This window comes from Nelusetta ayraudi, unplaced genomic scaffold (assembly GCF_046127955.1).
Source record: "Nelusetta ayraudi isolate G7.1 ecotype Tasmania unplaced genomic scaffold, CSIRO-AGI_Nayr_v1 ptg000168l, whole genome shotgun sequence".
In the NCBI taxonomy this organism is placed as follows: domain Eukaryota; kingdom Metazoa; phylum Chordata; class Actinopteri; order Tetraodontiformes; family Monacanthidae; genus Nelusetta; species Nelusetta ayraudi.
In genome coordinates, this window is record NW_027466218.1 from 3521478 (window position 1) to 3546834 (window position 25357).

At 48.6% G+C, this 25357-nt stretch overlaps 2 protein-coding genes and 1 long non-coding RNA gene across 3 annotated transcripts in view; 2 read left to right on the top strand and 1 right to left on the bottom strand.

The window, feature by feature from the left end:
* The first annotated feature begins 455 nt into the window (after window positions 1-455).
* psmd6 (proteasome 26S subunit, non-ATPase 6) lies at window positions 456-4084 on the top strand. The gene is made up of 8 exons (XM_076014151.1): window positions 456-715; window positions 1615-1820; window positions 2228-2373; window positions 2470-2689; window positions 2770-2878; window positions 2961-3129; window positions 3219-3296; window positions 3888-4084. The coding sequence occupies exons 1-8, from the start codon at window positions 571-573 to the stop codon at window positions 3982-3984; spliced, it is 1170 nt and encodes a 389-aa protein (XP_075870266.1). The 5' UTR covers window positions 456-570; the 3' UTR covers window positions 3985-4084.
* A 48-nt stretch (window positions 4085-4132) lies between these two features.
* Window positions 4133-25357, bottom strand: part of atxn7 (ataxin 7) — a 29178-nt gene continuing 7953 nt past the window's right edge. Inside the window, exons 5-13 of the mRNA XM_076014146.1 lie at window positions 20200-20304; window positions 12859-13156; window positions 11523-11884; window positions 11346-11428; window positions 10457-10722; window positions 10156-10369; window positions 9436-9557; window positions 7770-9024; window positions 4133-7490 (exon numbers count right to left, since the gene is read on the bottom strand). Of these exons, the coding sequence (XP_075870261.1) occupies window positions 7473-7490; window positions 7770-9024; window positions 9436-9557; window positions 10156-10369; window positions 10457-10722; window positions 11346-11428; window positions 11523-11884; window positions 12859-13156; window positions 20200-20304 (2723 nt within the window). The 3' untranslated portion in view covers window positions 4133-7472. The remainder of the gene's footprint in view (window positions 7491-7769; window positions 9025-9435; window positions 9558-10155; window positions 10370-10456; window positions 10723-11345; window positions 11429-11522; window positions 11885-12858; window positions 13157-20199; window positions 20305-25357) is intronic.
* Window positions 16612-18412, top strand: LOC142880323 (uncharacterized). The gene is made up of 3 exons (XR_012925421.1): window positions 16612-16703; window positions 17088-17265; window positions 18264-18412. It is a non-coding gene; the product is annotated as an uncharacterized LOC142880323 (long non-coding RNA).

The window sequence follows — 25357 nt, forward strand, 5'->3', positions numbered from 1 at the left end:
TGTCTCGGTCTTGGACTGGACGGACTCAGGTTTTTTATCAAGACCAGTCAAGACTCAACCAACACTGCAATGACAGATAATAATGGAGAAGAATCAAGCTGCTGCAGTGTCACACTCTATTTGTGACACTCAGAGTGACACGGCGGTTATTTAAAAAAAAATTTAATTTAATTTTTTTTTTTTAATTTAATGATGCAAAGTTGTTGTGTTTTTTTTTCCCAAAACAAAAGGTTAAAATAGTTGGCAAAGCAGCAAAGTGTTGTGTGTGTATGTGTGTGTGTGTGTGTGTGTGTGTGTGTGTGTGTGTGTGTGTGTGTGTGTGTGTGTGTGTGTGTGTGTGTGTGTACGAACACGCGTGTTGTTCGCACACCGGTCCAGCAGGCGGCAGTAAAGACAGAAAAACCCTCTTCTGCCAACTGGCGAGCCGCTCTCTCGTTGAGCGGAAGCGAGCAGGGCTCAGTGTTTCCCGTAGTCATCGTAGACTAGCTGGCTGCGGCGAACAGTAGAGCCGGTCCGTCCGAAGAAAACGATCATTTCGCCTGTTACTGTGTAAATCTGTACATTTGAAAAATGCCGCTAGAGAATCTAGAGGAAGAGGGTCTTCCCAAGAACCCCGACCTGAGGATAGCGCAGCTCAAGTTCCTGCTCACAATGGAAGGCCACCGGCAGGACGTTAAAGTGAAGACGGAGCTCATGGACGCTATCAAAGCTAACAGTGAGTTAGCATCTCGCCTGTGCCGTGCTCATTGTCTTACGTGAACACACTCACACATACAAAGGCAGAGGGTTTTCTACCAGAATGTGACTGTTTAAACCAAAGTGACGCAAGATGCAGCATAGATGTAACGCTGCTCCACGTTAGCAGTGTAACCGTTTGGAGACAACGTTAGCAGGCTAAAAGCTAACGTCTGTAGCAGACGACAGCTAGATGGCAATTAGCAACGTCACTTTCTTTTGCCGTGTTTGTGTAAGTCGTACAACAAAATAAACAACCTCGTTTACCAGACCCTCGTTGTATTTGCCGTGTGTAGTAAAAGTTGACAATGAGATGGTGTGTACCGTTTTGAATGGATACGGGACGGAGTTTGTCCCACATTTCTGAGTTGTCTTGAACGTAAATTTATTTTCGATGCGAATTCACATCCGTTTCCATAGAGTTTGCTCTCAAAACCGAAATCTACGTAGCTACAGGCAACACCATTGCCCAGCCCATTCACAACAGCCGTGTACTGGCTGCGTAGCTTGCGTAGAGTAGCCCATGAATCAGGATCGCTTGTTCTTTTCAGCTTTATTTATTCAAGTCCATTGTAAAAGCCATCCATCCTGCACTTTATTGATTGTTGTGTACAATATGTTCAGTTAAAAGATCTCAAAACAATTTAAACGTTCACCTTCTTTCTAATGTCTATTGGTGACAAAGCGGTTCAAATGATGTGAACCATATCTAAGTAATGATTTACCACTACTGGCCTGAGCACCGCGGGAGGCCTCCTTGCTCCCTGCTGGAGTTGGAGGGGACACTTTCAAGGTGTTTCCTCTCAGCCCTGCTGTCATGAAGGTCTCTCTTCATCAGAACTGTCGCTCGACTCTTTCGTTTGGCTCATCCTCGGACAGACATGGCGCCGTATTACGAGGGGCTGTGCAAGGACCTCAAGTGGCAGCTGGATGGCGACCTGCTCAGCAGGATGAAGAAGGCCAACGACGAGGAGCTCAAGCGCCTGGACGATGTGCTGGAGGACGCCGAGAAGAACCTGGGAGAGAGCGAGATCCGGGACGCCATGATGGCCAAGGCCGAGTACCTGATCCGGATCGGGGACAAGGTGGGTCCCCTGAGTGTGGAGTGTGTGAACATTGGGTGAAGCCAGGCTGGTGAAGGTTGCCACGGCGGTATGAGTTGTGATGAATACAAACTATTTAATGGTTGAGAGGTTTACCATTTATTTTGCTGCTAATCTAGAACCAATTGCATGAGACGGCTCTGCAGCGACGGAGACAGGAATCCTTGTTTTATACCCAGCAACACATTTGTGTATGATCAGAGAAACCCACCTGACCTCACGCTTACATCCTGACAATGCACTGCTCCAGTCGTTGAACAGAGCTCATTTTCTTCCTCTCAGCCGTCAGTCACATTGACTTTTTTAAAAAAAATATATTTTAAGTATGAAATCTGAGCCCTTGTTTTCACGATGACGCAATACTCTGAGCCGCTCGTCTGTGCCCACAGGAGGGCGCCCTCACCGCCTTCAGGAAGACCTACGACAAGACGGTGGCTCTGGGTCACAGACTGGACATCGTCTTCTACCTGCTGAGGATCGGCCTCTTCTACATGGACAACGACCTCATCACACGCAACACGGAGAAGGCCAAGAGGTAAAAAAAAAAAAAAAAGATCCCATGTCATCCTCGCGTTCTGGCAAACCGTTGTTCAGCGAGTCACAGCCGGTGACCCTTCTCCCTCCCTGGCAGCCTCATCGAGGAGGGGGGCGACTGGGACCGGAGGAACCGCCTGAAGGTCTACCAGGGTCTGTACTGCGTGGCCATCAGGGACTTCAAGCAGGCCGCCGAGCTCTTCCTCGACACCGTCTCCACGTTCACCTCCTACGAGCTCATGGACTACAAGACGTTTGTCACCTACACAGTTTACGTCTGCATGATCGCCCTCAAGCGGCCCGACCTCCGTGAGAAGGTAGCGCACCGGAACCCGAGTCCGTTTGCTTCCAGTTAGTTCTGGTTGAATTGCGTCACTGACGACGACTTCCTCCACAGGTGATAAAGGGAGCCGAGATCTTGGAGGTGCTGCACAGTCTGCCCTCAGTTCGCCAGTATCTCTTCTCCCTGTACGAGTGCCGTTACTCCGTCTTCTTCCAGTCTTTGGGTGAGGAACCTTTTCCCCGGTCTGTTCTCTTCTGTCGGACTCCTCCTCCTCGCCCAGCTCTGAACGTGTCTTTGTGCCGCAGCCACGGTGGAGCAGGAGATGAAGAAGGATTGGCTCTTTGCGCCGCACTACCGCTACTACGTGCGCGAGATGAGGATCCAGGCCTACAGCCAGCTGCTGGAGTCCTACCGCTCCCTCACCCTGGGCTACATGGCCGAGGCCTTCGGGGTCAGCACAGAGTTCATCGACCAGTGAGTATTACTATTGGATTTGCTGTTCGTTGGTATTCAATCTTTTGAGGTCCCAGTTAACCGAGTGACCCGCTGCCCTCCGTCCGCAGGGAGCTGTCCCGGTTCATCGCCGCCGGCCGCCTGCACTGCAAGATCGACAAAGTGAACGAGATCGTGGAAACCAACAGGTAGCGCGACGCTCCCCAACTCCACCACTGTACTTTGCACTACAGTACACACTGACATGTTACCCACTACTTCCTTGCATCACTGTCACCTGCACTCGATGTACATACTGCAAACATCAAAATCACTGTATATTCCACCGACACTGCAGTTTCTCACTGAAGGCATCAAAACTACGTATGAACACGCATGGAATTATGTATGTGTAGTAAGTGTAAAATAACTCAAACACATTTTATATTTAAATTCTTCTAAATAGCTGCCTTTTTTATAAAAGCATATTTACAGTTATTTTGCATTTTTCTTTGCTACATAATTACACGCTGTACATCTTGCTCATATATTTGACGTCTGCAGTGTAGAAAGTTAAAGATAAAAAAAAATGCATGAGAAGCTGTGTCCAAAATCTTCGATCTGTACATACTTATGTCGATATATATTCTACCGTTTGGATGCTGACTGCATTTCGTCGCTCTGTACTTGTGACCTGTGCAATGACAAAGTTTAGTCTAACCTCAAACGCAACCATCGCAACACAAACTCCACACCGTGAGAGAGTGGCTCCCTCTAATGGCCGTGTCGTCCCCTCGCAGACCCGACAGCAAGAACTGGCAGTACCAGGAGACCATCAAGAAGGGCGACCTGCTGCTCAACAGAGTGCAGAAGCTGTCCAGAGTCATCAACATGTGAGCCGAGGCCCGGGTCCCGCCGCCACCTACGCAAACCTGTCGTTTGTCTCGAGATTTCTCTTCTATTGTGTATATAATAAAAAAACGTTTGTTTACCTGTGGAGGAAGTGTGACTTTCTTTCATTGCCAGAGAAGAGGCGGAGACTTGGTTTGATATAAATAGCAGTATAAATTATTTTATTTACAGAAACTTGTAACAAAACAAATATACTATACAATCTTTTTTCCTTAAATATTAATTCTAACCTATGTTTTGTTCATGAATTACATAGCAGCCAATACAATAAGTCCAGCTGAAAAATGATTCTGATAATGTTTACAAAAAAAATCTATACACACTTTTACACAAACGGTGGATTTATTCTCGTTCCTCCTCAAACGTAAAACTGAATTCTCTCGCTCACCTTCACATTCCAAGTCTACGGTGCTAGTAAAAAAAAAAGACGAGACACCCAGGCAGTGTCTCCACTGGCTGCCGAGGTGCCGCTCGAGTTCGAGGGTAAACAAAACACTTGATTAAAGGTTTATACATCCAAATCCCAGTAAACCAGAAAAAATGGCCCAGTAAGTCAGAAAACACCGACGTCTTGTCTGGGAAAGTTGGATGAAGCCCAACCCTTCCCAAAGGAAACACGCACACACGCACAACACGTAAGTGTTTGAGAACGGGCAGCTGAAGAAATCTTTGTGTTTTTCTTTCTCCCCTCCCCCCCACCCCACCCTTCACCACATTTCGGGTTGATAGGCAGATTAAAAAGCTGACTCCTAAACACTTTGGACATTCAAGTAAGGTTAAAAACGCCCCAAAGAATACTGTCCTCAAACAGTCAGGGTGAAACTAATTTCAGGCACTTCTCTTAATTGGATGTTATTCATTTTTTTTCTTCGTAAAAGCTGTGATTCAAATTACTTGTTTGGCAACAAGAATGCAAGCAAGCAGGTGGACTGTTTGACATGTTCCTCTTCCTTGTGGCGATTGCTTGAGTCCCGACAGCCTTTGTTTAGTTTTTTTTTTTGTGTGTGTGTGTGTGAATACACAATAAAAATGAAAATACAAAAATAAAAGGTAAAGTGTTTTGGATGATGAAGTGTTTTAAGGTCGACCGAGAGCGACTTGCAGAGAGAGCGAGGGTTTGGTACCTGCCTGGCTGGCCGGCACAGCGGGAGACAGTTTGGAAAGTTCATTGTGTTATTTTAAATAGGCAACGCAACAACGCCTCGACAAAAGCAACACGTGATTGAGACCTTGAAGAGCCGGTAAAGGTTTCCTCCGTCGTGCTACAGCGGCGACGCTTCATCCGTTCGGTTCTCTGCCCCCCCCACTGGGAGCTTTTTCACTGCATGATTCATGAGACGCTTCGGCTTCTATTCATATTGCATCTTATAGACTTGGCAGTGAACCACTTTTAGATTTTTATTTTTACCTTTTGCTAAATAAATAACTTTTTTTCCTTTTCTTTTTTTTTTCCTTTAAACTGTACCAAAAAAAATTCTGCGCGTCTCGGGAAAAAAAATGCCTGTGCAAAAATACAGATTTCACTATGTACAACTTTGTTAACAAAATACGTCTCCTGGAACTGGGGATGAGCTCCGACGCTCGCTGGGCCAGAGGCTGCCAGGGGGCTGGAGGCGGGGCTAAATCGGGATCTTTTAAATATTAAAAAGAGGGGAGGGGAGCTCCACTATTTTTCAACACTATCTGACATCAGTGGAGGGTCTTTTTAAAAAAAATAGAAATATATCAGCGCGGGGCGGGAGGGGGGGTCGTGGGTGGGTTCAGGTCGCCGAAAGCTAAAACATCCCGTGAAGAGAAGAAGACATCTCCATCAATCTCACACCAGTAAGAGCGAAACGAGCCGACAAGGCGGACGACTGCTGCCCGAGTTAAGACTCATTGAGGAGGAGGAGGAGGAGGAGAAGGCAAAGAAGACGGCGAAGGAGACAAAGGAGATGGAAAGGAAGAGGACGAAGAAGAAGAGGAGGAGGAGGAGGAGGAGGAGGAGGAGGAGGAGGGGTGGGCAGAAGATGGCTGACGTGCGGGAGGTTTGCTCCAGCGGAGTCGTACCGGACGCTGCTTCTCCCCCAACTAACAATCGCTACGATTCACGTGCGCGGCCTGCGTTTGTCTATCGCGAGGCTGCGTGGGGGGGGTGGGGGATAAATCTCCAATCCACACACGAAGGCAACGCGACATGGCCGCTTCCTGAGCCGGACTGGCCGCCGCCGCCGCCGCCGCCGTTCAGCTGGGAAAATTAAATAGAAAGCAGAATCAAATGAAAGGCGGTGGGCAAAGCTGAAGGTGGCGTCTGGTGGCCTGGACGACTGCGGCAGTGCCGGCGGAAAGACACGCTATCTAGTGCTGTTCACAGCTTGGACGAGGAGGGGAGGTGTGGGGAGGAGGCGGGGGGGGGGTCATAGGAGTGGGGGGGAGGGGCTTCCATTCTGCACAAAAAAACCCCCCAAAAAACAGCTCGGCAACAGAAACGGGTGCGAGGCGTGTCGGGGGTCCTCTTCACATCTGAGAGCGCAACCGTCGTCTCCTCCACACACACACACACACACACACACACACACACACACAGACACACAGACACACTAACGCAACGACGAAAAGCCAACCACCCTCTTTGTAGTTCAGTGTAAAAACGCTCGTCATAGTCGTAAAAAAGAAGGAAAAAGCAACGGTAACGCTTGCATAATCGCTGTGGATGACAAAGAATCGGAGCGGATGGTCGCCGCGGCGCTCCCTGTAAGGCGTCACCAGGGGGTGTGTGTTGGGGCGGGGGGGTGACTGTCTGTGTGTTTAAGGACCTGTGAGCAGGGTGAGCTCCTCCTCCACCTCCTCCCTGCTCCTCCACCACCTCCTGCTCTCCCTCCAAGGCTGCTGAGTTCAGGCGCTGGGGGTGTCGATTCATTCCAGAAGTCCAGTAGGATCCCACGCCGACCAAAGACTTTAAATAAAGGAAAATTTAAAAAAAAGACGACGAATAAAACCGACGACGACATGCTCGCTCCGGCGTGGAAGAGACGGGCTCGTCAGCGCCCCCTTCAGTTGCTCAGTGTCACGACGGCTCGTTGCTCGCAGCCCTTTGAACCTGAACGCAGCGCCGGAGACTCGGCGGCTGTTTGCTACTGTTCCAACCAGACAGGAAGACCTTCTCGGAATACTGGGGCCACAAGCACGCACGCACACACAAAACAAACACGCGCACACGCACACGCACACGCACACACACACACATGGCTTTGGGAGAAATCGTAAGGACCACATGGACTTCACAGGGCAGTCCCCCTCCTTCTCCACCCTGAGGATTGTGGGAAGCAAACGTGTAACGGTGGCCAGTCGTCCAATGAGAGCACGGCGGTGGTGGTGGTGGTGGGTTCCACTCCGGTTTTGTTTTTTTTCCCCAGAAGGCCTCGTACGATCCGGGCGGCTCCGGATCACCCGCCAGCCGTCCATCCGGCCGCCGCCGGCGCCGCACGCCGCTGTCAGGGACGAGCCTTCGGCTGCGGGACAGAAGCAGAGTGGAGATCAGAGAGAACGAGTCAGCGGCAGCACTCAACAGCTCAACTTGAACCAACCAGAGTTTATAAACTACTGACACAGGACCAACCACGTCTTCCTGTTTTTTTTGTTTTGAACATGGATGCAAAACAAAAAAAGTAATCATATATGTATGTATATATATATACCAGTTTGTTATTTCTTTTGTCTTATTTTGTTTGAAATAAAGTAGTTCCAGATATTCTTAAGGGTTTCCACCACCGTGTGTCGCTACTGCCCACCTGATGTAGGTGGGAGTTGTTGGGCAGCCCCCCCGCCGTCCCTGGGAGGCTCCGTGCGTGTTTCCCGTGAATGTTGTTGATGGCGGGCGCCTTGGCCACTTTGGGTCGACCTGGTCCTCCTCCTCCTCCTCCTCCCCCGCCGAGCCCCGCCGCGCTGCTGATGGCGCCGGAGGAAGCCGGGGAGCTCTTGCGCTTCTTGCCCTCCAGGCGGCCGTCGGTGGCGGCGGTGGCGTGGTGGTGATGGTGCTCGCCGGCGGCCTGATGGTGGACAAACGGCCCCAGTGACAGTGTGGAGTCGCTGCTGTTCATCATCACGCTCATGCGCTTGATGGACTCGGCAGGGCTGCCAGAGGGGGGGCCCCGCGCCGGGGGCCCCGAGGAGCCGCCGCCGCCACCGCCGCCGGCCGAGCCCCCGGCCGACTCGGCCTTGAGGCTGAGCGAGTTGCTGCGGACGGCGGGGCCGCAGGTGAGGCCCACGCTGTGCACCCCGCTGTGGGTGGACGAGGAGCCCAGCGAGCTGCTGCTGTGGCTGTGGTGGTGTTGGTGTGGGTGCTGCTGTTGGTGGTGGTGGTGGTGGTGATGGTGGTGGTGGTGGTGGGCAGTGCTCCCTGAGCTGCCGGCATTTGCACAGTTCTTCTTGAAGGAGGAGGAGGAGGAGGAGGAGTAGTTGGCGTTGGATGAGGAGGAATCCGAGGGGCCGTAGGACGACGAGAGCACAGACGCGTTCTTCCTCTTCTTCCCCGAGCCGAGGCCAGCGCTGCTACTGTTGGCGTTGGGCCCGCCGATGCCCCCGCTGGCCGAGTTGGGGGTGACGGGCGCCGAGGAGCCGGAGGACATCTCTTTGGGCCTGAAGGACGACGACCTGTTGGTGCTGCTGCTGCTGGAGGAGGAGCGGGACTTGAGCGCCCGGCCCGAGGCGAGGGGGGGGGCCGCCGAGGAGGAGGAGGAGGAAGAGTGGGCTGAAGGCATCTGCGGCGACGAAGACACTTGTCGGGCCTGCGTAATGCCGTAGGCCAGGTGCTCGGCCCCGCCCTGTGGGGAGCCGCGGGCGTTTAAAGTGGTCCCGTAGGAGAGCACGGGTTTCCCCTCGTGGGATTGGCTGTAAGGAGTCTGGGGGAGGGTGGCGGGGGGGCCCAGGAAGCCTGACGAAGGAGTGCTACCGTGGGAGTTTGTGCTTGTCCTGTGGGCAGGTGCGACGGTGGAGGAGGAGGAGGAGAAAGAGGAGGAGGAGTTCTCCAAGGCCAAGGGGATTTTCCTGCCACGGAGAAAGGGCGGTGATTTAGATCCACTGGTGGAGTCTCAGCACCGACACAACAGGCACCACCCACACTAGCCCACTTTCTATCATGTCTAGTCAATAAATGATTGAAATAACTGAACTGAATTGAGTGTCCTGCAAAGTAAATACCCAACATGTTCTCCATTTGAAAATCCAACTATTACAACATGGAACAGCGCTGCTCCCTGTGGTCGTTGGAAGACATTACATCAAGGATTATTCATGCCTTTAAGACGAGGCTGAACAAACACCTCCTCACTGTGTGACTGTAATCCCACCAAACTCAAGGATATTTAATCATCTAACATCCCGCTTATATTTACTACTGACTGAGCAGCTGCAGATCAGTGATAAATGAATAAAGAAATGAATGAATGAATGACTTACTTCCACATTTGAGCGTTGACGTGCTTGTCCATCATTGAGGTGAGGGCACATCGCACTCGGTCCCACCGCCGGTCAAAGGAGTAACAGCCTCTCCCAAACAGTCGACTCCCAAAAGTACAGTACTACAGCAGACAGGGGGCGCCAATCAGCGGGTTGATTGATACACAACCAGCAAAGTCTGTTTTATTGCTCCTAAGGGTCTAAAACCAGTGTGGAAAATATGACTTGATTTATGATTTTTTTTATATTGGTAAAAGCTTAATATACTGCACATAAAAACATTAATAAAAGTCTATACTCGCAGTACAATAAAAGTAATTTAGTTCTTATATATTTATATATAAGAAATATACACATAGCAAAGGTCTTGATCCTAGTTAGCTGCCATCTTGCACTGCCATATTTCTATGGAAGCCTGGTGTGGACAATCCAGCTGCCTGAGGGTGAACACTCACGTCCTCAAATAAACCAACAAAGAAAAATGTTGGATGCGCAGGCCACCGTAGCTTACTGTTAGGCTCGGGAGTGGGAGCGAAAGAGCACTGCAATCTAAAATGTAACCACTTGATGTCGCTGTTTCTTCTCAAAATCTCCAAGTATTACACAACGTCACTTTTAACTGTATTCACTTTCATTTTTTTTGTAAACAATCTGTCATGTTAGAACTTGGAGGAAGTGACGAGTGTGTGTGTGTGTGTGTGTGTGTGTGCGCGTACTTACAGCTACCGGTCGCGGGTGATAACCTGAATAGTGACAGTCCAGCTTGTCTGCGTTGTCATCCCGCTCCTCGTTCTCCCCCTCGTCACTGGAGGCTCGAGAGAGCCCATCGCCGCCAGCGGCGGCGATCTGGTGATGGTGCGGCGTGGACTCGTGGACCGCGGCGCCGCCAGCGGCGGGGTCTCCCAGGGTCCCACCTCCGTGACTGCTGTTTAGCCTGGCAGGAGGGGCAGGGAGTGAGTGAAACTACTAGACGACGCTGTGACGACTGCAAACAACAAAGCTCGCTGGCGGCGGGACGCACCGTGGAAGAGCGGGGGCGCCGTGGAAGCGGGGCTTCAACAGAGGCGAAGGCTTGGAGGCGTCGGGGGCGGGGCCGTTGCCGTGGGTGGCGGGGTGCGCGGCGTCGTGGCCCGAGGGGTGTGGGTCCCTGAGAGAGGGGTTCTGCTGGGAGTGGGGGGGGTGGAGCTCTCTCTCCCGCTCCCTCGTCCTGCTCTTGTGCTCTGCCAGCAGCGCGTCGAAGCGCTTCCTCCGCCCCGGCACCGCCCGCCGCTGGCTCAAGGAATGTGTCTGGTTGGGAAAAGGTGAGAATTGTTGGAGGCACAAACTATTCAGTCGGGTACAAGGCATTGCTTGCACCCTGGTCCACCTGCAACACTGGAGTGGATAAGCACAGTACATGACATACACCTGACGGAGGACATGACCTTCTCCCTGCACCTTCAGAAAGGCACTTTTATTAAAACGCTGGACCAAGTGGGCTGCATATGTTGCTAATGGAAGAGCTGAAAGGAAGACTCTGTTTCAGTTTGTTTTCTATTGGTCATTTCTTATTGTTTTTTATTTTTATCTTTTGCTAAAATTCAAGGAACTCAGGTTGGGGAGTCAACATTAAAAAAAAAAAATCGACTCAACTGTTTTTAATCTTTAACCTATAAATTGGATTTCGGCGAGTGACCCACACTTTCTATGCCAGTGTTCTTTAACCACTGTGCCTGTCTTTTCTGTTATTATCGTGTCATTGCAGTGTTGGCTGAGTCTTGACCGGACTCGATCAAAAAATCCCGAAAGCGCCTCAGAGTCCGAGACGAGACCGGCCTCGAGACCAAGACCCATCTCGAGCTCTACATTCACTACAGGACACCGAGCAGTCGGCTTTGGATGATTGTGGGCGTGTCAGGACTGCAGCTCACCTTGCATGTTAGGGATCTTGTGCACGGTTTCCGAGCAGTTACATCCATTACGCCACAGTGGACATCTGGATTGAACTCACGCTCTGGAGCGACAGACATGCAGAACACAGATGCGTCAGGGTACCTCACTCATCAAACATGAAGCAAACAGTGACGCGAGTCTACCTGCCGTCTCACCTGTGACTTTCTTGTTAAAGTGGCGTCTGCTACTGGCACTGCTGCTGCCGTCCTGCTTCTTGTCCGAGAGGACTGAGATGTGGCCCTTCCCATTGGGAATCTGACCTGGGGCCAGTAATGGAGGCTTTGGTATGGAGGGACAGTTAAGGCCTGGTTTGAGGGCTGATGATGATGACGATGAGGAGGAGGAGGCGGCGGTGGTGATGGCGCTAGTGTTGTTGCTCACAGTGGTGCTAGCGGAGGATGTGGCGGAGGAGGAGGAGGAGGATGGGGTGGTGGCGGGGGCGGATGGGGCCTGCACCAGCTTAGCGGACGAGTCGACCCTCAGTTGTATCTTCTCCACCTTAACAGCCGGGGTGAGGCTGGAAGAGAAGGTTACAGAGATGAAGAGGGCCGCAAGGAGGAAGCTGAGAGTTAGAAACACAGAGCCGGTGAGGAATGCGTGGCAAGAGACGGATGTGCGCGTGTGAATGGGGCTGGGAGGAGAAAATACACATCTTATACGGTGCGTTCATCATGGAAAGGAGGGAGTAGGAACAAAGTCCTCCGACTACCAATGCTGAAGAAGGGTCGCGAATAAAAATTGAGATCACAAATGACACCATCATGAAAATATCCAGGGAGGTAAAACTAATAATCTGATTGGTTAAATGGCTCAGTAAAGAAACTGGACTAAAAAAAAAAATAGGAATCATAGCAGACAGAATCATTACAACGCATCTGACTTCAATAAAACACACTGACTCATCAAAAGCCACAAGTGTGTTGAATGATGAAAATGATTCCCGTATAAATGACTAGAAAGTATTTTCGGGACTATTAGTGGTCAGCACGATATGAATCAATCTCAGAAAAGTTTTGCATCAAAATAGAAATGTGGCTTAAAAAAAAAATCAAATGGAGCTAAAATAATATTGATTGGATTTCAAAATCCAAAAATCAAGTTCCAAGTTGTGGCCAAATTTTAGTTTTCACACTGAGTGACAGCAGCTCCAGCGGCCACGGGAGCTGGAATCTAATTGGTTCAGAGTCTAAGAAATAGTGCAACACTCATTTAATTCCAAAATAAAGACGGACAAACTCGCCCCCTTTTTGTCTCCATCTGGACAAAAAAATCTTCACAGCAAAAAGGTTTGCACATTACAGCTGAACGCTCACCTGCTCAAGCATAAATTTAGAAGAAAAAAAAACCTGCAGCCAGTGAAATAAAGACTCACTGATTCAAACATTTCACCCCTTCAATCCGTTTGCTAGAAGTGCCACTTTGGCATAAAACGCTGAATTTTGGAGCCAAACTGCGTTGGCTGCCGTCTTTTAGGTGCTCGGCTGCACTTACATCTTGTCCTGCTGGATCATCCTGAAGCCTGTGAAGGGGGGTCTGCGCTGAATGCCTGGCAGCTTCTCTTTGGCTGGTTTGAGGATCTTGGGATTGGAAGAAGAAGAAGACGACGAAGAGGAGGAGGCCGAAGAAGAGGACAAGCCCGACCCGACGTTGGAAGGTCGGACGCCTCCGCTGGCCACCGCGGCGACGGGCGCAGTGGCCAGCGCTTGTCCGCCGCCGCTGCTGCGGTTCCTGCTGGACACTGGGAAGGGCGGCGTGGAGGCCGGCTTGCTCGCAGAGCTGTGTCTCCTCTCTGCAGGGGACAGTAAGAACAACCAGGCCGCAATCACAACTCCGACTTCCGCATTGATGGGCCCATAGAGCATGTGCAGTATTGTGACTTCCCATCATGCCCTCTGAAACTCACATGATCTATTTGGCCAATCAGAACGGCACGTCAGGATGCAGCCAATCAGAATGAGCTGAGACACAGCAGCACATATAACGTAGTGACATCACACTCTTTGCTAGTGTGAAGGATTTGCTATGAATTGTGTTTCAGGTCACAGTCGTCCTCTCAGCTGTTCTAAAGGCGTTTATTTTTGTATTGCAGTATACGGGAAAAAGACGTTTTTGGGCCCATGGGATTTTTTTTTGCTGCAATACCCCGAGTGGCCACTGGGGAAAAAATTATTCATAACATATTGCCAGTCTGATATCCAGTTCTTATAATACAGCCATGAGCTAAACTTGGATACCTCGTCCATCCTAAGCTTCCCATTCTACGGATAGAAAAACCACATTACTTTTCTTATTTATGGGCAGTAGATTAGGCTTTTACCAAAATAATAAAAAAAAAAATTAAATCAAGCCAAGTATTCCATATTGGACCTTTAAACACGCAACAACAAAAAAATTCTACGAGGCGTGAGGCGAGAGGAAGGGGGCACAGCAGCCGACAGCAGCGAGCGGGTTACCCCGACAACACGCATGCAACGCAGCATTTGTGATTCATGCCAAAGCAGCCCGAAATAGAAACGGCCAACAGGTCAAAAGCTTCAATTTCCGTCTGAGCTTCTTAGAGCCTCTTCCTGAGCAAACTGATAAAAAAGCGGTCTGACAGCAGGAAAGGTTGGCGTCACACGGGGCTGCGGACGGGGAGATAAAAATAGAGGAAATCAAGGAATGCGCTCGCATCCATAAACTATTTCATCTTCCCTTTAAGGCCAATCAAAGGTTACTTTCATCCGTGCGCAAGAGCCGAAGCCTCCGACGCGCACAATGCTTTGACTTTTCAAAAAAGGAGGTTCTTGTCGTGTGCTATTTTTGGAGGGAGCTCGATAAAACTCGAAAGCGCAAGTCAAATCGTCTTCAAGTGGACTCATATCAGGGGACGTAGTGTTTTTCCTTTGCCCCAGCAGAAATGAACGAGGCCACGCCCATTCCTCCGTCCAATTAATAAAGGAAAGAGCTCCATTCAGAAACGTTTCAGGAGACTCCACATTGTTTTTCGCCACAGCTGAAGCTCGCGGGCATCACTGAAGTGATTGTTTGCTGAGAAAAACAAAGGTGAACGTTTGAAGACATTATGAGTGTTGCCCTCGGCAATATTTATATATATGTATATAACTCATCCAAAATCTTAACAACCAATAACAGGCCAATCAATGAACGTTTAGTATTTAATAAAAAGATGCTGAAAACGACTGAAAAAAAAAGATACTGAAAAAAAAAAGAATGAATAAATCAGATGCTCTGATGTGGGCAAGTCAACGAGAAGTGGACAACAGTCATCCGTCAGGCTGAAATTCCATCGGGACGTGCAGCAGGAGTTCAGAGGGCAGATCGAGTGGCAACGTCCGTCTGAAACCAACAGGACCATCAAAGTGAAAGTCTGTTCTGCTGGACGTCAATACACGAAGCAGCACGCAGTTGCGGTCATGTTGAAACTGTTTCTGCGTGGGAAGAGCAAACCCCTGCATTGAGCAGCCAAAGTTTATTCTTAGCAGATGATCTGCAAACGAACCCACTTGCAGGGACACTGGAGCAGAGTGACACACATACAGGCAGAGGGGAGCCTCACAACTTCAAGCGTGATGACTCACTTTGGATTTCTTTCAGAGGGGCCGAAGGGAAAACTGAAAAAAATAAAATAAATAAAAAAATAAAAAAAGTGCAGTCTCCTCATCAAAGAGCCGTGGTCATGACACATCGGGAATAAATATCGCCAGTGTTCCACTTCACTTTGTCCTTGAAAATGCATGCAAACCGGTGGGGTTGGGGTGTGGGGACCTCAGATTGTGAAGAAAAGTTCAATCTACGGCTGTACTTGTCAGCATCGAGGATGGTCCTACCTGCTTGCAAGGTGGCAAACACAGAATCTCTGCAGCGACGGTGCTACGAACCAAACTGAACGCAGAACCCGAAGCCTGAATTCATCTCGGGTCTCGTGTGCTAATGGGTGAATGTGATGTTGTTTTGGTAAAGAAATGCTGGAGTGTCTTTAAGAGTGAGCTCCACCGTTTCCTGTCCAGCTGAAAGACTTGAGTTCTAGGGCTGTGTGACTAATCGACTTTAAATGGAAATCGTATTTATTCGTCAGGACAATGTTAAAAAAAAAAAAAGGGAAAATCTTCAGCACCATCGATCGATTTTCCTCTCGCATGATTCCGAGCTGTGTTGTTGTTCAAGATGATGGAAAAATCTTTTATTTTGAAAGTGATGTTTGGTGAAAGACAGTTCAGGTTGCCACTTTATCCACAGGGGAATTCACTTCTGTTTGGTTCTTAAGTTTTCACTTTATTCCCACATAAGGGAACTTCATCTTTGTTTATGAAGAACCTGTTTGTTTTCAAGTGAAGTTTGGTGAGGTTCTCACTTCATTAGTTCCATGGGATTCATCTTTGTTTGGTCAAGAAGAACAAACCCAAGGAGGATCGGATCAGATTCAGATTCTTTTTAAAGAGCACATAGGAATTTGTTTAGGAAGTCCCAGTGTGCATCAAATAATTAATGAAATAAATAATAAATAAGCAGTACATTTACAGTATCTTTCAGTTGCACTTCACTCCCAATCTGGAAATTTGTTTTCTTTATATAATAAATTATAAATTAATAAATTAATTTGTTTTTCTTTTTTTAATTTTCTTTAAAAAATAAATATAAAATATTTATAATAATTTATTCCATTGTCTTTTGAAGTCTTATAAAAAAAAAATAAATAAATAAAAAATAAAAATCAAGTTTTCAGAGAAAACAAATCAGGAGTTTATTTTTGTCCAAAATCGCTGAGCCCTATTGAGCTCCTTTTGTGAGAAAAATAAATAAATAATAAAAAATAAACCACAGAAACCATCCTGTGGTCTGGACCACATTGGAAGAAACACAAAACACCAAATCAACAGTAAATGTACGATCCACCTCTACACTTTGCTGAACTGCACAGTCTACCGGGCCCAGCCGATACATGCAGCGATCGAGCCCTGAGCAAATCTTTTCACTTCTCGTGCGGTCCGGCCCCTGTTACTTAATTCCACATCCTGCTCGGAGAAAACCCCAGTGTGACACAACACAGGGGAAACAAAGTCAAGACCAGTAGCTGCGCAATCTCAGAGGGAGCTGCCTGTGCGTGCGTGCGTGCCTGTGCAACAGCAAATACAAGGAATAGGAGGAGCATTAATATTCTATATCAGATGGTTAAACTGCTGGCTCAGTGTGTGTGTGTGTGTGTGTGTGTGTGTGTGTGTGTGTGTGTGTGTGTGTGTGTGTCTGCTCTCTTCCCACAACAGTGGAGAAATGAACCTCACTTCAACCCTGCACTACACTACCAGTCAAAACTTTGGACACACCCAGAATTTAATGTCTATTCTTTCATCCTCATGACTACTGATATTGCCAGTTTGTCACTGAAGGCATCAAAACTACGTATGATCGCACATGGAATTATGGAGGAAACAATAAAAGTGTAAAATAACTCAGCCACGTTTTATCTTTAAATTCTTCAAACTAGCCGCCTTTCATAAAAAGCATATTTAGAGTTATTGAACGTGTTTTTCATTGCTGCAGAGTTACATATATGTTGCTGATATTTTTGATGTCTTCAGTATCTATCTGCAGTGTAGAAAGCTGATGAGCTGAAGATAAAAACAAACAAAACATTGCATTAGATAGTGTGTCCAAACTTTTGACTGCTAGTGTGCATGAAGTCGCTCTCCAAAAAATCCCAAAAATGTGCTTTTGAGCAGTTTTCCCAGCCCTGGCCGTGTGTCAAAGTCTGACAAGTTAATAAATTAATGGCTGAAAACAAGGCAGCAGAGCTCCCAGCTTCCTGTTCGGCACCGAGCTTCACACGGTGGGAGTGGCTTCCCCCAGGGATGTGACGCCTAACACGAGATGGACGGGCTCGACAGCGAGTCACCACCGGTGGGAGCGAAACATTTCTCTTGGTTTTTAAAGAGGTGAGCATTTGCACAAAATGAAAGCTGGTGTTACACATTTGTGTTAATGGCGCTAAGCTGTAATTGTGCTTACATAAGTGATAGTCATGGATGCCTGCAGGGCCCTGTCTCAACAAAAATAAATAAATAAATAAATAAAATGTTTGAAGCCCACAAAGGAAGCCGTGAGCCCAACACCACCACCACAGGTTCGCAAATGTGACAGATAACACAGTCACGCAATCCCTGCGCTCGCACAGCGCTTTTCCAGGCTCTCAATAGTTTAACACCGCCACAAAAATTCATCACATAAATAAAGAAGTCACTGCTGGACGAACACGTCTAACAATGTAGGCAGACTGAACTCCCAGATAGAGACCAGTCAGCCGTCCTCACCTGGCTCTTCTTTTCAGAAAGCGATGTCACAAGGGGGACCGATGTTGACCTCTACAGAGTTACTAGAGGTCAACATCCTCAGACAGGTGTTAACGCCACCCTGTTTTCCATCCCGCGCCTCATGGTGAATCATTCGTTTTGGCAGGAAGCTACTCGCCGGCATTCCTTGGAGGAGGCTGCAAACAGAGGGCTAAACACGCTGCTTCTTGAGTCCGAGCGGAAAAAAGATCGGACCATCAGCGCACCACAGTGAACTTTAGCACAGGTTCCTGATGTCTGTGTAGTGTTCGATTTTATCAGCAAAGTTTTTTTTTTTAATGGTTCAAAATAGTTGGAAAAGCAGCAAAATATCAAAGAAAATTATTAAAAGACACCTTGCTGAAAAATGTTCCATTTAGAAGCAAACTTGAATTTAAAAAAAGACACTGCTCATTTCTTCTGTTTTGTTGTTATTTTTCTTTTGTATTTAAAGTCTTTGTGTGGTCTGGATCTCAATACTCTCTCGCCCTGATAATGTTTTGGTCTCAGTCAGTGCGGTCTTGACTACCACACTATGCCTGACTACGTCTTTTTTTTTTGTGTCCACAGGCGACACAACAGTGGTCTGTTCACAAACAGTGTGTATTGTTGAAGTGGGCGGAGTCCTCTGCCTGGAGAGCTGCTGACACAATCAGCTGCGACAGCTCCTGCGGGTCACCCGTGCCAGTATAGCGCCCTCTTGTGGCTGATTCTGGCAGCGTTGAGCGACGCCAGAAGGAAACGCTGCGAAAGAATTCGGCGCGACGACGACAACAACCTGACAGCGCAAAAACAAAAACACCTGCGCGGCCGCCCCGCCAGTGCGCGGTTCCATGGCCGTGTCAGCGCCGGAAGCGACACTCGCTCGACCTGTCGAGACCGACACAGCTTCCTCCTCGGAGCCGCCAGCCCAATGTGGGCGGACGGCGGGAGGCGCTCCGACACGCAGGGGCCTTCCTCGCCGCTCTCCAAGTCATCAGGTTTAGCAGCGAACGCACGGCTCCACTCCCTCCGGCGGAACGTGGGCGCTTGTGAACTGGCGGTGAACGCCGTCAAGTTTAACAAGACCCACCGACTCACAGCGATCCATCTTCACAGATCTATAATTCATCCGTTCGCTAAAGTCCCCTACTCAGAAGGGTGCCGTGCACACTGAGACACGCCGGCACGTATCCCTAAATATTAACACAGTCACAGATCTGATATGCCTGCGTCAAAAAAAAAAAAGTGTTACGGCAAAAGAATCCAGAGAGCCGCATCAAATTTTAACCTGAGGGGGAATTTAGCAGGACACAGGCGAGTCACGCGGTGAGGTTGATGCATAAATCAATCTTAGTCGAGTGAGTCTCTGCCCACATCACTGAGTGACAGCAGCAGGGCCACAGTGGGCGAGCCAGTATCAGCACCGTCTCCTTCCGTTTTTACCCGCCAAAAAAAAGCAAGATCCCAATTCAGTAACTTCAACAGAAGTGAACAATCAACTATTAACCCTGCATACATGAAGTTGCGTGCACACTTGGATTACTGTCAGTAGCGTGTGAGGGTGCATCCTCGCCCTCTCTCCACCCCGACACGTTGTCTGACTCTTTTCCCAGCACCTGTGCAGCCAATCCTTTTGCACGTACAAGGTTGCAGGCGGGAGAAGAGGCACGCGCGTCTCTTTCCGACCGCCGGCGTGAAGTTCCTGCACCCGGAGCGCCACTGAGGGACGCACCTGAAGCCTGGCTGAGACCCTCGTCTGTGCACATACGGGGATTTAAAGAAAGAGCTTTTTCTTTTTTTATGACTTTTAAAATCGACATGCAAACTGCTTTTCAAGACACTGAAATGATTGGAAAGCCTCGTGCAAGGTTGTTTCCTGAAAACACCTTGTTATTTTTACTGTGTGCACTAGAAACTGGTGTTTTTGGGTTTTTTTTGGTTTGACGTTATCTTTTGTGACTTTATCTCACAGAACAACAGTGAATAAACAGCAGACAGAAGAACCTCAACAGCGCTCAAGCTTTCACCTTCCAGGACTCGGACGTGATAAATGAGGACGGCGCTAAGGTCGAGACGAGTCTGAAGCCAGTGTTTCCACCGTTTCACTGACTTTGTGTTCCCGGTTCCACATTCGTAAGCAAAACCTCACTGTCGGCCCCACTGCAGTAATCAGCCATTACAGTCTTTCCTCAGGCCACCGTGTCCCAAGACAGTCGGGTGACATCGTCGGCTGAGCTCGACTGACAGCCTGCGCGTGTTGCGGAACGCCGACAGGAGTTTTTAGAAATACCTTTCAGGCATGTGGCGGCAGGAAAGTATTTTTTAAACCGTAAAGATGTTATTTTAAAGGTATCAGGTGTAGGTGTGAACGAGGTCTGATGTCAGCATACCGTCTGTGTCTACACCGTTTTGTTCTATTGAACAGAAAACTTGGAAATGCGGGGAAAACATTAATTCATTCATTCACAACGCAATCAATCAAAAATTGCTCTTTACACCGTTGTGTACGACACACAGCACTTACCATAGTGTGCTTGGAAGGCTTGGGGCTTGATCACCTGACTGCAGTGGCTGCACATCACCAGGTAGAAGTCGTCCTGCGCAGGACACTGGCCAAATATTGGCATGTCTGTGCAGAGAGGGAGAGGAAGCGACAAGACAGAGAAGGACAACAAGTCAGTCTGAGAGTCTGAGGCAACAGGAAACACAAGCACGTTGCCAAAGTTAACAGCGCGCGGCGAGCGGTTGTGTCAAGGATAGGAAACTCACACACACACACACACACACACACACACACACACACACACACACACACACACACACACACACACACACACACACACACACACACACACACACACACACACACACACACACACACTAAACATTCTGAGGGCCTTGACAAAAGTCAGTGTTTATTTACAAGCTGGCACGAGGCACCAGGCCTCCTCGTGTGTGTCTGACTGGAGCAGGGCAGCCACACGGCCGGAACAGGGATCCGCAGGTGCCAGCTGCTCCACCGCCGGCACCAGCGCGCCTTCTCGGAATCTTTCAGTGAGCCAGTCCAATCTTTTCTTTTGTCACAGTCTGCCTTCAAAATCTCCCTGCGTTGATGAATTAATCAAGTAATAAAGCAGGAGAGGAGTTTATCGAGAAGACATCAAGAAAAGAGCGGCTTTTCTTGCGTGTCAAATTTCACGGCCAAGTAAAAACTAAACGATGTGAATAAAAGACGTTTGAAGTCATTCAAACATATTTTTCTCCTGAGTCACCATTGACTTCAGAGCTCCTTTAGTGCTGACATTAAACACTTAACACACACTCTGGAGTCACTTCCAGTGGCATTAGCTGCATTTCCATGACAGTGTTTTGCAAAATAAAAGCCATATTTCTAGACAAAGTGAAATGTTTCCATTGAATGGTGTGAAGCAAATAAGCCGTAATTCTCATAAAATCTCGTCCCCTGAAAATTCTCATAAATCTTGCGGCTTTTGTTTGCTGTCTAGGATGGATGTTATATTTTTCTCTTTGAATACTTGTAAAAAAATATTCCATCTCCTCCTCCGTCCAAACATAACGCGCCATGTTCACTTTAAGTGAACTGGTCACGTGACCCCGTACGTCCGTTGACGAGTAAATGCGGGGGAAAAAAATTGTTTCCATGACACTTTTGCGATATACCTCTATATGAATACGTCTGAAAAACCCACCTCATGACAGCGTCAAGCTTTTAGCCGAATTTGAGCGTTTTTTCCAGAAGTTTAGGTGTTTCCATGACCAGTTTCTTATTGTTATATTTAGGTTAAGCACAATTCTAGGGGTCATGGAAATGCAGCTACTGTAACGTAATAATAATAATAATAATAATAAGCTCTCACCCACAGCCGCCCTGCCAGCGTGCACAAACCCGGCATCGACACTCGATAAACCACTCCGAGGCACATCAGAGGGAGAGCGCCGCTTTCCCAACCAAATGTGATCAAAATCTAGCCCGCCGCGGAAAAAAACTGGAAAGTGGCTAATTAAGGAGGCTGTTGAGGAGATTGCCTGGGGTGTTATGACGAGATGAGAAGGAGCCAGGAGACGAGTGGCGACAAGAGGAGAGAAGTGGAGCCCCCTCTCCAACGTCGAGTGTTCTCCAAACGTTGGGTGGCTGGGTCTCGAAGGGATGAGGGCCATCCAGTGGAGGACAGAATATAAGCGGGTCTACGCGGCGTTCTGACTCGACCAAGACGATGCCACTCAGCACGTCTCGCTGGCTGAAAACAGCCGCTTGACGAGTGCGCCCTTCGGCGGCGGAGGACGCAAAGGCATTATGAGCACGGCAGCTCGGGAGGCAAACGACTTGGCTGCACGGACAGGGATGTCCGCTTTCCTTCAGTTCCCTCTCTAATATTTCCCTGTTTTGTTTTTTTTCAATGTACTTTAAAGCATTTCTCGTCTGCTGGATGCAACCTAAAGATCTTTTACTCAACATCACTAAAAACTTCAGAAAATGCTCCAGTGCTTGAATTCTACAAAGAACTTTTTGGGGAATAAATTTTGAGTGCCGTGGAATAAGACTGGGTCATGACTTCACGATCAGGAAAATGTGGGTGCTGAGACTTCAGCAGTTGAGAAACACCACCCTGGTGCATCCCTCCTGCACTGCAACGTCCCACAGGTCTTTCGTTTGAACGTGCCAACCGCACTTCCTCGGTGGATGGAGACTCGGCTGGGAGGGACTGGTTCCCCAAGCTGCTGCCGGGGTTCACTCGGGGTTCTCTGCACTGACCGGCCTGCGCTCGCCGCTCTGGCACCCGCTGAACTGCGCCGCTAAAATGGCTGAACTTTAAAAGTGATCTGGCGCTGCTGCTGCTGCTGCTGCTGCTGCTGCCCTGCTCTCAATCTCAATTTTCCTCTTGTGCGAAGGGGAGATGAAAAAGGAAAGATGTAGAGATGGAGGGTAGAGTGAGACAGAGAGAGAGAGAGAGAGAGAGAGAGAGAGAGAACGTCACAGTACAAACGGAACGAGCAAAGAGAGACAGAGAGAGGATCTGAGCCTGCGAGCACAAGACTGAGGAAAAGAGAGTCCAGTTAATTTCAGCCTCTCATCCTCAGCAGTGATGGATGGCGATGCGAGGAGGTATAGTGGCCATCGCAGCAGCAGCAGCAGCAGCAGCAGCAGCAGCAGCGTGTGCCTCCCAGGACAAAGCTCACTCTGACCCCGGGCCGAAACAGGCGGCGCACATTTCCCAGCGTCCCTCGCTCGCACATCGCCGCCGGAATGAATTCACGTTCACAAAGTAACAGTCACAAGATAAAAAGGGGATTTAATTGACATTTTTTTCCCCCTTCGACGTTTGTATTGCCTGTGTGTATGCGTGCGTGCGTGCGTGTTTGTGTTCGAACGGTGGCTCCACCGCAGGAGGAATGTAACGGTGAGTCACGACGGGCAGAGTCATCGCTGGTAATACCCCGGCACGCTGACTAATATCCTATCGACACGCGTTTCGCCCGTTGGACCACATTGGCGTGCGCGGGTTGGCGCCGTGACACCAAGCGCCCATCGTCGACAGGTTTCCGACAGGCTTCGCGTCACGTGACCCAGCAGCCTCCTCCTCCTCCCCCTTGCCACCTTCTTCTGACTTCAACCGCCGCACATTCTGACGCATTCCGACTCGGCTACTGCGGCATTCGTGTCACGTACGCGCTGACATTTATCTCGCTGTGTTTTTAAATACTTTGGATGATAAAAGAAAAGAAAAAAAATAACAGCGTGGACTGTATATAGTGTATGACCGTGACGCGAAGCATAGGCCGGGGATGTGCACACAGGCCACCACACTGCTGGGTCACTGCAGTTAACGCTGCAAGTCATAGAAATGTTGTGGAAGGAAGTGGGATGGGTTGGAGAAAAAAAAAGACTCCTCTCCGCTCCACTCCACTGGTTCACTGCAGAATGTATCAACCAACCATCAGATTTTCTTTACACACTTTTCTACCTCAACCGCGCGCTAAAGCTCACTCAACAGAATAACAGAGCAAGAAAGAAAAACATCCTGACAGACGTGTGGTGGGCAAATGTCAAAAAGACAAAATCAAATTTTGAGAGTCTAGTGACGGTCACACCTCAGTGAGACATTAATTGAAACACAGCTCAATGAACGCAAAACTGAAAGTTTCTCCAGGCGACTGATTGACTGTAGTGGCTGAATTTTTGATTCCCTAATTTGCAACTTAACTTTTCATAATTAGTCCCACATTTTTCTTTGCATCTGGCAACTACACAGCTTCCCTAACTTAAGGCAGAGGCAGGGTAGTGGGCACCCGAGGCGTTAAGTAGCAGCAAGAGATGCAACTCCTACGGGAAGAAGCTAAGGCTGACGCTGGCCGATGCCCAAAAACAGCACTGGCTTATGCTTTATCACAACGGGACGAACGACAAAGAAGCCCTCAGACGGCAGAACGGCTTCACTTGACTCTTCCATGGCTTCTGCCAGGGTTCAGCACAACGCCAAAGCAAATCGTAGGTTGCTACGGGCCACTGTCGCCCGCTGCCACCTGGCTGAGCCAGGTGAAAAACCTGTCTGGTTCAGCTGACCGCGAGCCAAACTTGTGCCGCTACCTTCTGAGTTTTGCCCTCCCGTTCCTAAACATTCCTCTGAGCTTTATAACAGACGCATACGTGAAATAAATCCAAAGGAAGCCAGGAAACATTTGATCCAGCAGGGGGGATTATTGAGGCTCACAGGGGCTCTATCCCCTGCGTCTTCAGAAAAACCTCCTCTTCTCACCGACATCACACTTCTTTTTGTTACTCTGGCTATAAAAACAAAAAACAAAGACTGTCCGACTGGAGCCCTTGTGATTTTTCTCTAATTAGTGCTGCATCTGAGCGGCAAATTGCAGCCACACATGAAAATCGTCAAAAGATATATTTTTCTATTTTAATCGACTTGATAATAAATGAAATTAATCTCGGCGTCCTAGAACGACTGTCCCAAAACAGCAAGGTCAGTCTCGACATGCCCAGCTCGCATGTCCTTCAGCGACAGACAAAATCATTTCTGAAAGGTGATTAGAATTAACGGTGTCGCTGCGACGATACAACAAAAGCCGAACGGCAGTGTGGGACTGCAGGAGTTTACTTCAGGTTCTCAAAACTGTGCACAAGTTGTGCCGAAGCAAAAGGTTAACGGTCTCATTTCGAGAGTTCAGCTTTTAAATTGCAGCCATCGGATTACGGTTGATTCATCGCTCAGTCATTCATTTGATTTTGAGCTGGACGAACAGATTAATCTTCAGCTCGCCGTGTCAACTCCGTCATCTTTGTCAGGCTGAATTGACGACTCTGATTTAACCACTTCTTGTTAAGACACATTTACGTTGTGTCGCCCTCCCATCCAAAAAAACAGGCCTGCCAGCCGCACTAATCAGCTAATGTTAACTGAGGTGCTTCCACAACTAAAAGTAGAAACCGCCCTGTGGCTCAGAAGCCGGATGATGCGTGCCTCTTACACTTGGTCTTTAATCAGGCACGTTCCTGACACTCCTTTCCCTTATCTGACAGGACATTAAATCAATGCACGACTCCAAAGACAATAGCAGTGAGAAAATATGTTTCAACTTTAAGAGTAGGAAAATAACAACTGTTGTATTTTTGTAATCAGGGTAGTCTGGTTGACTTTAATCTTGGATCG